We start from the raw sequence: 13,765 nt of genomic DNA on the forward strand, positions 1-13,765 counted from the left end.
TGCGGTGAGTGTCGGCGATCGATCATACCGATGATCTTGCGGTGAGTGTCGGCGATCGATCATACCGATGATCTTGCGGTGAGTGTCGGCGATCGATCATACCGATGATCTTGCGGTGAGTGTCGGCGATCGATCATACCGATGATCTTGCGGTGAGTGTCGGCGATCGATCATACCGATGATCTTGCGGTGAGTGCCGGCGATCGATCATACCGATGATCTTGCGGTGAGTGTCGGCGATCGATCATACCGATGATCTTGCGGTGAGTGTCGGCGATCGATCATACCGATGATCTTGCGGTGAGTGTCGGCGATCGATCATACCGATGATCTTGCGGTGAGTGCCGGCGATCGATCATACCGATGATCTTGCGGTGAGTGTCGGCGATCGATCATACCGATGATCTTGCGGTGAGTGCCGGCGATCGATCATACCGATGATCTTGCGGTGAGTGTCGGCGATCGATCATACCGATGATCTTGCGGTGAGTGTCGGCGATCGATCATACCGATGATCTTGCGGTGAGTGTCGGCGATCGATCATACCGATGATCTTGCGGTGAGTGTCGGCGATCGATCATACCGATGATCTTGCGGTGAGTGTCGGCGATCGATCGGACATATCGGGTATTGAGCCGCCATTATAACTTTATTTACAATCTCAGAATGCGGAAAGGGGCGTGTCCGGGGCTGATCTTTTTTTTCCCCTCCCTCCAGGACTCGTCCATCACGCCAGGAAGGTGATCCATCGCGGGCCGCCATCCCATTGCCAGACGCGGGAGTTCGTTCGGAAAAATGCCGCCAACTTCCTGTCCATGGCCAACCTGCTGATGGGCCTGAGCTCCATCCTCTGCAACCTGAACGGGTGAGCGCACAAATATGGCCGCCGCCGCCAACATTCTGCTTTAATATGCAAACAGCGACTTCCTTCTCTAAAGTCAGACCTCTGACACACCCACTTTCCATCCTCTTGTAGAAGGGGGCGTGGCAGAGATCTGACTCTGGAGTTTCCATTGGCAGTGGAGGGATGGGTGGGGTTAAGGAGGAACCCGCAGCCACCCGTCTACATGTTGTGCTCTCAGGTCTGTAAGGTTTACAATCCAAATCAGGTCCCTTTAGAATCCTTCCTTACGTTCTCTTGTACCGCGTGATCCATAGCGGCCAATCAGATTCCAGCTGCTGATTTCTGATTATGGGCGGAGCAGACGTTTCCTCCCGCCGGCCCTGTCCACGCAGACAGACTCAGAGTAAGGTAGAGAGATGAGTGACACTGACTAACGGCCCACCGGGAAACTCCCGCTAGTCCCGATGGCCAGTCCATCCCTGCCTCCCGGTAGCTGACGTCCTGTAAGTCTCCATCTCAGAGAAACGTTTTGTTGTAGATTGGGGATATGAGATGGGAGTAGAGCGGTGGCAGAGCACTGGGGGCCCCTCCACCTATCTCAGGGGCCCCATCTATACAAAGTATAATGAGGTCCTCTGATTGGGCCGACATTCGTCCTCCCAAGTCCTGAGGATCAGATTGGATTGCAGGTTTGTCGTATTATCTGTATAAGGATGACGGTGATTTCTGATTGGTTCCTCTCTCCCCGGCAGGTACCGGCAGTGGGCGTGTTGGCTCCTCCTTATCGGCTTCATGTTGGACCTGGCGGACGGTGCGGTGGCTCGGCAGCTGAACACGTGCTCGGCTCTGGGTGAGTGACGTCATCATTCCACCCGCCGGATAATCCGGAGTGAGAGGCTCCCGCGGCATTCTCCAGGGAGGAGACCGTCGGCTGGTGTCACCCATAGAGAGGGAGGAGACCGTCACCCATAGAGAGGGAGGAGACCGTCACCCATAGAGAGGGAGGAGACCGTCGGCTGGTGTCCCCCATAGAGAGGGAGGAGACCGTCACCCATAGAGAGGGAGGAGACCGTCACCCATAGAGAGGGAGGAGACCGTCGGCTGGTGTCACCCATAGAGAGGGAGGAGACCGTCGGCTGGTGTCCCCCATAGAGAGGGAGGAGACCGTCGGCTGGTGTCCCCCATAGAGAGGGAGGAGACCGTCACCCATAGAGAGGGAGGAGACCGTCACCCATAGAGAGGGAGGAGACCGTCACCCATAGAGAGGGAGGAGACCGTCGGCTGGTGGCCCCCATAGAGAGGGAGGAGACCGTCACCCATAGAGAGGGAGGAGACCGTCACCCATAGAGAGGGAGGAGACCGTCACCCATAGAGAGGGAGGAGACCGTCGGCTGGTGTCACCCATAGAGAGGGAGGAGACCGTCGGCTGGTGTCACCCATAGAGAGGGAGGAGACCGTCGGCTGGTGTCCCCCATAGAGAGGGAGGAGACCGTCACCCATAGAGAGGGAGGAGACCGTCACCCATAGAGAGGGAGGAGACCGTCACCCATAGAGAGGGAGGAGACCGTCGGCTGGTGTCCCCCATAGAGAGGGAGGAGACCGTCACCCATAGAGAGGGAGGAGACCGTCGGCTGGTGTCACCCATAGAGAGGGAGGAGACCGTCGGCTGGTGTCACCCATAGAGAGGGAGGAGACCGTCGGCTGGTGTCACCCATAGAGAGGGAGGAGACCGTCGGCTGGTGTCCCCCATAGAGAGGGAGGAGACCGTCACCCATAGAGAGGGAGGAGACCGTCACCCATAGAGAGGGAGGAGACCGTCGGCTGGTGTCCCCCATAGAGAGGGAGGAGACCGTCACCCATAGAGAGGGAGGAGACCGTCACCCATAGAGAGGGAGGAGACCGTCACCCATAGAGAGGGAGGAGACCGTCGGCTGGTGTCACCCATAGAGAGGGAGGAGACCGTCGGCTGGTGTCACCCATAGAGAGGGAGGAGACCGTCGGCTGGTGTCACCCATAGAGAGGGAGGAGACCGTCACCCATAGAGAGGGAGGAGACCGTCACCCATAGAGAGGGAGGAGACCGTCACCCATAGAGAGGGAGGAGACCGTCGGCTGGTGTCCCCCATAGAGAGGGAGGAGACCGTCACCCATAGAGAGGGAGGAGACCGTCGGCTGGTGTCACCCATAGAGAGGGAGGAGACCGTCGGCTGGTGTCACCCATAGAGAGGGAGGAGACCGTCGGCTGGTGTCACCCATAGAGAGGGAGGAGACCGTCGGCTGGTGTCCCCCATAGAGAGGGAGGAGACCGTCACCCATAGAGAGGGAGGAGACCGTCGGCTGGTGTCACCCATAGAGAGGGAGGAGACCGTCGGCTGGTGTCACCCATAGAGAGGGAGGAGACCGTCGGCTGGTGTCACCCATAGAGAGGGAGGAGACCGTCGGCTGGTGTCACCCATAGAGAGGGAGGAGACCGTCACCCATAGAGAGGGAGGAGACCGTCGGCTGGTGTCACCCATAGAGAGGGAGGAGACCATCGGCTGGTGTCCCCCATAGAGAGGGAGGAGACCGTCGGCTGGTGTCACCCATAGAGAGGGAGGAGACCATCACCCATAGAGAGGGAGGAGACCGTCGGCTGGTGTCACCCATAGAGAGGGAGGAGACCGTCACCCATAGAGAGGGAGGAGACCGTCACCCATAGAGAGGGAGGAGACCGTCACCCATAGAGAGGGAGGAGACCGTCACCCATAGAGAGGGAGGAGACCGTCGGCTGGTGTCACCCATAGAGAGGGAGGAGACCGTCGGCTGGTGTCACCCATAGAGAGGGAGGAGACCGTCGGCTGGTGTCCCCCATAGAGAGGGAGGAGACCGTCACCCATAGAGAGGGAGGAGACCGTCACCCATAGAGAGGGAGGAGACCGTCACCCATAGAGAGGGAGGAGACCGTCGGCTGGTGTCCCCCATAGAGAGGGAGGAGACCGTCACCCATAGAGAGGGAGGAGACCGTCGGCTGGTGTCACCCATAGAGAGGGAGGAGACCGTCGGCTGGTGTCACCCATAGAGAGGGAGGAGACCGTCGGCTGGTGTCCCCCATAGAGAGGGAGGAGACCATCGGCTGGTGTCCCCCATAGAGAGGGAGGAGACCGTCACCCATAGAGAGGGAGGAGACCGTCGGCTGGTGTCACCCATAGAGAGGGAGGAGACCGTCGGCTGGTGTCACCCATAGAGAGGGAGGAGACCGTCGGCTGGTGTCACCCATAGAGAGGGAGGAGACCGTCGGCTGGTGTCACCCATAGAGAGGGAGGAGACCGTCGGCTGGTGTCACCCATAGAGAGGGAGGAGACCGTCGGCTGGTGTCACCCATAGAGAGGGAGGAGACCGTCGGCTGGTGTCACCCATAGAGAGGGAGGAGACCGTCGGCTGGTGTCACCCATAGAGAGGGAGGAGACCGTCGGCTGGTGTCACCCATAGAGAGGGAGGAGACCGTCGGCTGGTGTCACTCATAGAGAGGGAGGAGACCGTCGGCTGGTGTCACCCATAGAGAGGGAGGAGACCGTCGGCTGGTGTCACCCATAGAGAGGGAGGAGACCGTCGGCTGGTGTCACCCATAGAGAGGGAGGAGACCGTCGGCTGGTGTCACCCATAGAGAGGGAGGAGACCGTCGGCTGGTGTCACCCATAGAGAGGGAGGAGACCGTCGGCTGGTGTCACCCATAGAGAGGGAGGAGACCGTCGGCTGGTGTCACCCATAGAGAGGGAGGAGACCGTCGGCTGGTGTCACTCATAGAGAGGGAGGAGACCGTCGGCTGGTGTCCCCGGGAATTGTGGTGTCAGTCCTGAAGATCGATGTCATGTAGATGGTGATCGGAGAACTCACCCGGGTGTTTATTGTTCACTTTTCAGGGGCGAAGTTGGATGACTTTGCAGATTTCACATCGTTTGGTTTGGCCACGGCGCTTCTTCTGCACCGGAACGGCCCGATGGACGCTCTGCTGGTGATGGTGTACGACCTCGCCGTCTTCACACGCCTCTGCTTCTACTCCAGTGGTAAGACTCCGCCTACATTCACCCGACTGTGAGCACCCCAATATATTCAGCCGACTGTGAGCACCCCAATATATTCAGCCGACTGTGAGCACCCCAATATATTCAGCCGACTATGAGCACCCCAATATATTCACCCCACTATGAGCACCCCAATATATTCACCCGACTGTGAGCACCCCAATATATTCACCCGACTGTGAGCACCCCAATATATTCAGCCGACTGTGAGCACCCCAATATATTCACCCCACTATGAGCACCCCAATATATTCACCCCACTATGAGCACCCCAATATATTCACCCGACTGTGAGCACCCCAATATATTCACCCGACTGTGAGCACCCCAATATATTCAGCCGACTGTGAGCACCCCAATATATTCAGCCGACTATGAGCACCCCAATATATTCACCCAATAATAATCAGCCAACTAAATTCTGCCCACCTGGTTGGCACTCTGACACCTATGCCGCCTCCTCCATTGCTCTGACCACACCTCTCTAATGGCAGCTGCAGTGCACAGATTGCATTGTGGGAGGCGGCAATGATGGCGGAGCTCCACCCTCCATATTGACAGCACCCAAAGGGTTACTTTGCTGTCCCATATTTTCTCCTTCTACATTCATTCTTTAGCCCCGCCCTGGAATATAATGCCGGATTTACTGTAAATATATATATAATGATTATTACAGCAATCGTCCTTGTCTTCAATCAACAGTCCCTCTTCTCTTCCAATCACAATGGGAGACAGGAAGTGACTGCCCAATTGCTGGGGACAGGAAGTGACACCCCAGAACAGGAAGTCACTCCTGCAATTGTTGGGGGACCAAAAGTGAATCTCTGATTGTTGGGGGGACAGGAAATGACTGCCCGATTGTTGGGGGACAGGAAATTACACCCCAGGACAGGAAGTGACTCCTGAAATTGTTGGGGGACAGAATGTGAATCTGATTGTTCGGGACAGTAAGTAACTCCCCGATTGTTGGGGACAGGAAGTGAATCTCTGATTGTTCGGGACAGTAAGTAACTCCCCGATTGTTGGGGACAGGAAGTGAATCTGATTGTTCGGGACAGTAAGTAACTCCCCGATTGTTGGGGACAGGAAGTGAATCTCTGATGGTTGGGGACAGGAAGTAACTCCCCAAATGTTGGGGACAGGAAGTAACTCCCCGATTGTTGGGGACAGGAAGTGAATCTCTGATTGTTCGGGACAGTAAGTAACTCCCCGATTGTTGGGGACAGGAAGTGAATCTCTGATGGTTGGGGACAGGAAGTAACTCCCCAAATGTTGGGGACAGGAAGTAACTCCCCGATTGTTGGGGACAGGAAGTGAATCTCTGATTGTTGGGGACAGGAAGTAACTCCGATTGTTGGGGACAGGAAGTGAATCTCTGATTGTTGGGGACAGGAAGTAACTACCCAATTGTTGGGGACAGGAAGTGAATCTCTGATTGTTGGGGACAGGAAGTAACTACCCAATTGTTGGGGACAGGAAGTGAATCTCTGATTATTGGAGGACAGGAAGTGACTGCCCAATTGTTGGGAACAGGAAGTGACTGATTGTTGGGGGACAGGAAATGACACCCCAGAAAAGGAAGGGACTCCTGCAAATGTTGGGGGACAGGAAGTGAATCTGTAATTGTTGGGGACAGGAAGTTACTCCCTGATTGTTGGGGACAGGAAGTGAATCTCTGAATTCTGGGGAAAGGAAGTGACTCCCTGATTGTTGGGGGAGGGGCAGGAAGTGAATTTGATTGGAGGGGGTTCTAGCAGTGACACCCCCAAAGTAGTCAGACTGTAGTCAGATTGAGAGATATTGATGTCACTGAATGTGTCTCCCCAGGAATCCCCTTCATGTACCGCGGGCTACCCTGTCCGTACGCCTCCGCCATCTTGTCTTGCGCCTCTCTCCTGACCAGCGGGCACCCACTAGTCCTGCGCGCCATCGCCATCATCATGATCCTGTTTATGATTGATCAGGGGATCTACCCGCATGACAAGATCCTGGAATCCCAGGCCTGGAAGAAGATGGTGTTTGCAGGAGGTGAGAGACACACAGGGAGTATGGTGGGCACACACTGGGTAAGAGACACGTGGCAGGTACAGGTGATACCAAGGCTGGGGACTTATGGGGGTGAGAGACACGGGGGGTATGGTGGGTACCGGCGGCACCGAGTCTGGGAACCTACTGGGGTGAGAGACACGGGGGGGGGTATGGTGGGTACAGACGGCACCAAGTCTGGGAACCTACTGGGGTGAGAGACACGGGGGGTATGGTGGGTACAGACGGCACCAAAGGTGTACACTTATGGGGGTGAGAGACACACCGGGGCGGGTACTATGATGGGAGTCACTTTGGGCGGGGGGCCCATTGAACCCCTTGGAAAGGTTGGGAAACCCTTGTTTTAGCTCCCCGCCCCCTCCTATGTGTAAGTCACCCCCCCCGTATTAGGGGCGCAGGGTGACTGAGAAAACGATGGAACATTGTAAGAGATTTGTAGACTGTTGCGATGCCTTTTCATGGTCTTCAATGTAGGAGCCGATCCGTCTGCTACTGGGGGCTCCTGCTATTGTGTGAAGGTGTTCTGTGTTTATACTTATGATGATCTGAACGAGTCTCGCCTGGTTCTTGGTTGTCAGCGGCTATAATATCTGATGTCTATATTCAGACTGGAGGAAGAGGTGTATGTCGGGAGCACTCAAACGGAGTGTGGGACGTTCCGTTACAGGTACAGGCGGCACCAAGGGGGCCACTTATGGGGGTGAGAGACACGGGGGGTATGGGGGGTACAGGCGGCACTTATGGGGGTGAGAGACACACGGAGGGTATGGGGGGTACAGGCGGCACTTATGGGGGTGAGAGACACACGGAGGGTATGGTGGGTACAGGCGGCACTTATGGGGGCTAAGAGACACACGGAGGGTATGGGGGGTACAGGCGGCACCAAGGGGGCCACTTATGGGGGTGAGAGACACATGGGGGGTACAGGCGGCACTTATGGGGGTGAGAGACACACGGAGGGTATGGGGGGTACAGGCAGCACCACGGGTGGCACTTATGGGGGTGAGAGACACATGGGGGTACAGGCGTTACCAAGGGATATACACTTATGGGGGTGAAAGACAAACGGAGGGTATGGGGGGTACAGGCGGCACCAAGGGGGCCACTTATGGGGGTGAGAGACACATGGGGGGTACAGACGGCACTTATGGGGGTGAGAGACACACGGAGGGTATGGTGGATACAGGCGCGACTTATGGGGGTGAGAGACACACGGAGGGTATGGGGGGTACAGGCAGCACCACGGGTGGCACTTATGGGGGTGAGAGACACATGGGGGGTACAGGCGTTACCAAGGGATATACACTTATGGGGGTGAAAGACAAACGGGGGGTATGGGGGGTACAAGCAGCACCACGGGTGGCACTTATGGGGGTGAGAGACACACGGAGGGTATGGGGGGTACAGGTGGCACTTATGGGGGTGAGAGACACACGGAGGGTACAGGTGGCACTTATGGGGGTGAGAGACACACGGAGGGTATGGGGGTACAGGTGGCACTTATGGGGGTGAGAGACACATGGAGGGTATGGGGGGTACCGGCGGCACTTATGGGGGTGAGAGACACACGGAGGGTATGGGGGGTACAGGTGGCACCACGGGTGGCACTTATGGGGGTGAGAGACACACGGAGGGTATGGGGGGTACAGGCGGCACTTATGGGGGCGAGAGACACATGGAGGGTATGGGGGGTACAGGCGGCACTCACACGGAAGGAGGTGGGAGGTCTTTACCCTCTTGTAGTCAGCCGGCGTCCCGTTGCTATGGGTTACCACAGAAGAATAAATGAGGAGAAGTCACAATGAAGAACAAAGATGAATATTTTCCACATTTTACAGCAGAAAAAACAAACAAAAAAAAGTGCAAATTTCTTCTTCTACATTTCATACAATTCACCCCTCCCCCCCATAGGAGATACAGGGGGGGGCTACATACAGCTGGGTGTGGCTGCAGAGTGGGGGAGGAGTCTAAATACAGCTGGGTGGGGCAATCTGTAAGAGGGAGGAGTCTACATACAGCTGGGTGCATCAGAAGTGTGGGGGGGGGGGGCTACATACAGCTGGGTGTGGCAATCTATAAGAGGGAGGAGTCTACATACAGCTGGGTGTGGTAATCTATAAGAGGGAGGAGTCTACATACAGCTGGGTGTGGCAATCTATAAGAGGGAGGAGTCTACATACAGCTGGGTGTGGCAATCTATAAGAGGGAGGAGTCTACATACAGCTGGGTGCATCAGAAAAGTGGGGAGGTCTACATACAGCTGGGTGTGGCTGCAGAGTGTGGGAGGAGTCTACATACAACTGGGTAGGGCAATCTATAAGAGGGAGGAGTCTACATACAACTGGGTGCATTAGAAGTGTGGGAGGGGTCTACATACAGTCAGGTGTAGCTACAGATAAGAGGGAGGGGTTTCCATAGGGTGTGGTATAAAAGTGGGGGGAGCAGTCTACCTACAGCTGGGTGGGGCAATCTAAAAGAGGGAGGAGTCTACATACAGCTCGGTGTGGCTGCAGTGTCGAGGAGGAGTCTCTATACAACTGGGTGGGGAAATCTATAAGAGGGAGGAGTCTACATACAGCTGGGTGTGGCTGAAGAGTGGGGGAGGAGTCTACATACAGATGGGTGGGGCACTCTATAAGAGGGAGGAGTCTACATACAGCTGGGTGTGGCTGCAGAGTGGGGGGGGGGAGTCTACATACAGCTGGGTGGGGCAATCTATAAGAGGGAGGAGTCTACATACAGCTGGGTGGGGCAATCTATAAGAGGGAGGAGTCTACATACAGCTGGGTGTGGCTGCAGAGTCGGGGAGGATTCTCTATACAACTGGGTGGGGCAATCTATAAGAGGGAGGAGTCTACATACAGCTGGGTGTGGCAATCTATAAGAGGGAGGAGTCTACATACAGCTGGGTGTGGCAATCTATAAGAGGGAGGAGTCTACATACAGCTGGGTGCATCAGAAATGTGGGGGGGTCTACATACAGCTGGGTGTGGCTGCAGAGTGTGGGAGGAGTCTACATACAACTGGGTGCATTAGAAGTGTGGGAGGGGTCTACATACAGTCAGGTGTAGCAACAGATAAGAGGGAGGGGTTTCCATAGGGTGTGGTATAAAAGTGGGGGGAGCAGTCTACCTACAGCTGGGTGGGGCAATCTATAAGAGGGAGGAGTCTACATACAGCTGGGTGCATCAGAAGTGTGGGAGGGGTCTACATACAGAGAAGTGGGAGGGGTTTCCATAGGGTGTGGTAGAAAAGTGGAGTGTAGGAGGAGTTTACATGCAGATGGAGGAGGAGTCTCTGACAGTTGCTGTCTCTTTGCAGGTGTGTTGATGATGCTGTGCTCCTTCTCCCCCCTGGCCTGTTTGTACCACTTGGTATGGTCCATGTCCTACATCCTCTTCCCGGAGGCCCTGTGGAGCTTCAAGGTGTGACGCACGCGGGTGGTCGCTGTGTGACCTGACATTGGCGTGGGTTTGCTGTGATAGACGCAGTTATATGGAGGTCTCTCTCTGGACCGGCCCCCCGGGGCCCCTCGTCCTCGGAATCCAGAAGACAACAAACAATGGAGACCGGGAGACGCCACCCCTCCCCCACATTCCCTGGGACTTGTGTCCCCACATTGCCGCCATTTCCTGTCACACCGGAGGAGGGGAATTCTCCGCCCGCCAGGGAGAGGGACGATGGTTCTCCATGGAGGAGCTCCGCCCCCAGATAATTGTCTATGTGATTGATGTGAATATTTTCTGTTTGTAAGTTTGTAAATAGAAGAGAGAAATAAAGTTTATCAGATCCGCGTGGATCCCCGCCTCCTACTCCATGGTAAGTCCCGCCCTCTTATGTCCGGTCAGGGTGGGGGTCTCATTGGCCGTCTGTGATAAGTGGCTGGAGGTGGGTCATCATCTGTGCCGTCACCTCCCCCCCCCCCGGAGCCACTCCTCTCTCTTCTCAGGATGGGATCCCGGCCACTCGGAGGTACTCGGCCCAGCTCAGGGTGTCGGTGGCTCCGAGCGGAGCGCTTCCATCGGCCTCGGCGGAGAAGCTCTGCAGCTGTTTCAGGAGGTCGGTGAAGCACGGCCGCTTAAGCTCCTCCCACTGCCAACAACTGGTCATGACATCATACCTACGGGGGACACAAGACATCCGAGGTGACGTTACATCATCAGGTGACAACCCCTCCCCCGTACACAACATATGACCCCTCCCCCATACACATTATATGACCCCTCCCCCGTACACAATATATGACCCCTCCCCCGTACACAATATATGACCCCTCCCCCATACACATTATATGACCCCTCCCCCGTACACAACATATGACCCCTCCCCCGTACACAATATATGACCCCTCCCCCGTACACAATATATGACCCCTCCCCCATACACATTATATGACCCCTCCCCCCGTACACAACATATGACCCCTCCCCCGTACACAACATATGACCCCTCCCCCATACACATTATATGACCCCTCCCCCGTACACAACATATGACCCCTCCCCCGTACACAATATATGACCCCTCCCCCGTACACAATATATGACCCCTCCCCCGTACACAATATATGACCCCTCCCCCTTACACAATATATGACCCCTCCCCCGTACACAATATATGACCCCTCCCCCATACACAATATATGACCCCTCCCCCATACACATTATATGACCCCTCCCCCGTACACAACATATGACCCCTCCCCCCGTACATGACCCCTACCCCGTACACAATACATGACCCCTCCCCCGTACACAATATATGACCCCTCCCCCGTACACAATACATGACCCCTCCCCCGTACACAATACATGACCCCTCCCCCGTACACAATACATGACCCCTCCCCCGTACACAATACATGACCCCTCCCCCGTACACAATACATGACCCCTCCCCCCGTACACAATACATGACCCCTCCCCCGTACACAATACATGACCCCTCCCCCCGTACACAATACATGACCCCTCCCCCGTACACAATATATGACCCCTCCCCCCGTACACAATATATGACCCCTCCCCCGTACACAACATATGACCCCTCCCCCGTACACAACATATGACCCCTCCCCCGTACACAACATATGACCCCTCCCCCCGTACACAATATATGACCCCTCCCCCGTACACAACATATGACCCCTCCCCCGTACACAACATATGACCCCTCCCCCGTACACAACATATGACCCCTCCCCCGTACACAACATATGACCCCTCCCCCGTACACAACATATGACCCCTCCCCCGTACACAACATATGACCCCTCCCCCGTACACAACATATGACCCCTCCCCCGTACACAACATATGACCCCTCCCCCGTACACAATATATGACCCCTCCCCCGTACACAATATATGACCCCTCCCCCGTACACAACATATGACCCCTCCCCCGTACACAACATATGACCCCTCCCCCCGTACACAACATATGACCCCTCCCCCGTACACAACATATGACCCCTCCCCCGTACACAACATATGACCCCTCCCCCGTACACAATATATGACCCCTCCCCCGTACACAATATATGACCCCTCCCCCGTACACAATATATGACCCCTCCCCCGTACACAACATATGACCCCTCCCCCGTACACAACATATGACCCCTCCCCCCGTACACAACATATGACCCCTCCCCCTTACACAATATATGACCCCTCCCCCGTACACAATATATGACCCCTCCCCCGTACACAACATATGACCCCTCCCCCCGTACACAACATATGACCCCTCCCCCGTACACAATATATGACCCCTCCCCCGTACACAACAGAGCACTACACATGTGCAAGTCGTTTGTCAAAATTTGTTAATTCCGAAATTTCCTAATTTCCGAGTTTTGGGGAAATTGAAATTTCAGAAATTAAAAATTTAGAAAATTCTGAATTCGAAAATGTTTGCATTTTCGAAAAAAGCTAAAAAACTAAAATGAACAAATTTGTTGGCAGTGTTCATGTCTACAGAGCACCCCTCCCCCCTCCCCCTATACACAAAGGGGAGGGGCAGAGGTGTAACTAGAATCTTCAGGGCCCCAGTGCAAGAAACCATGAAGGGCCACCCCCACCCCCACTGGTGCCCTTCCCCCTGACCCCCGGGCCCCCCTCCAGCCTTCTCTGGGTTCCCCCAGCAGGACCTGGTCGCATGTGAGACCTTTGTGACCCTGGTAGGTACTCCACTGGTGTCAGTACAAAGGAACCTCAGATTACACAATCCGTTCCGGGAGAATGCTCGTAATCCAAAGCGCTCGCATATCAAAGCGAGTTTCTCCATAGAAGTCAATGGAAACGAAAATTATTTGTTCCGCATTGACTTCATTGGGATGCAATACCGCATGTGGCCAGAGGTGGGGGGGGCGCCGGAGATCCTCGGAAAGACTTTGTTCCCGAGATTTGCTGAGCTGTCCTTGGGACTTTCCGTGCATTTCCGATCGGCGACGTTCAGCTCGGCTCCGCCCTGCCCACCTCAGGCCAGACGCGGTACTGCACACCGCATTTTTTCCTGAATCCTGCTCAACACTCGCAATCCGAGTTACGATTTGTAAAAACACACGGCGCCCGTATTGTGAAACGCTCGCTAACCGCGTGACTCGCCATCCGTGAGACTCGCTAACCGCGTGACTCGCTGTCCGTGACTCGCCAACCGTGTGACTCGCTGTCCGTGACTCGCCATCCGTGACTCGCCATCCGTGACTCGCTGTCCGTGACTCGCCATCCGTGACTCGCTGTCCGTGACTCGCCAACCGTGTGACTCGCTGTCCGTGACTCGCTGTCCGTGACTCGCCATCCGTGACTCGCC

General features: G+C 55.6%; 2 protein-coding genes across 10 annotated transcripts in view; one reads left to right on the forward strand and one right to left on the reverse strand.

Annotated features, from left to right (window-relative positions):
• The window catches only part of TMEM269 (transmembrane protein 269), a 32,678-nt gene that overhangs the window by 18,029 nt on the left and 884 nt on the right, over positions 1–13,765 (forward strand). For 3 of the 7 annotated variants that reach the window (XM_040327033.1, XM_040327038.1, XM_040327040.1), the window contains 6 exons: positions 718–865; positions 1,597–1,694; positions 4,743–4,886; positions 6,732–6,932; positions 7,558–7,617; positions 10,272–10,762. In XM_040327033.1, the coding sequence (XP_040182967.1) occupies positions 718–865; positions 1,597–1,694; positions 4,743–4,886; positions 6,732–6,932; positions 7,558–7,617; positions 10,272–10,381 (761 nt within the window). In that variant the 3' untranslated portion in view covers positions 10,382–10,762. Of the gene's footprint in view, positions 1–717; positions 866–1,596; positions 1,695–4,742; positions 4,887–6,731; positions 6,933–7,424; positions 7,618–10,271; positions 10,763–13,765 lie in introns of those variants that run through there. The other 4 variants (XM_040327037.1, XM_040327035.1, XM_040327034.1 and 1 more) reach the window with 4 other exon arrangements.
• LOC120916189 (tyrosine-protein kinase STYK1-like) overlaps positions 8,747–13,765 on the reverse strand; it is a 40,807-nt gene continuing 35,788 nt past the window's right edge. For 2 of the 3 annotated variants that reach the window (XM_040327031.1, XM_040327032.1), the window contains one exon: positions 8,747–11,070. In XM_040327031.1, coding sequence (XP_040182965.1) covers positions 10,896–11,070 — 175 coding nt within the window. In that variant the 3' untranslated portion in view covers positions 8,747–10,895. The remainder of the gene's footprint in view (positions 11,071–13,765) is intronic. The other variant, XR_005743972.1, reaches the window with a different exon arrangement.

Source organism: Rana temporaria, chromosome 10 (assembly GCF_905171775.1).
Source record: "Rana temporaria chromosome 10, aRanTem1.1, whole genome shotgun sequence".
Taxonomy (NCBI): Eukaryota; Metazoa; Chordata; class Amphibia; order Anura; family Ranidae; genus Rana; species Rana temporaria.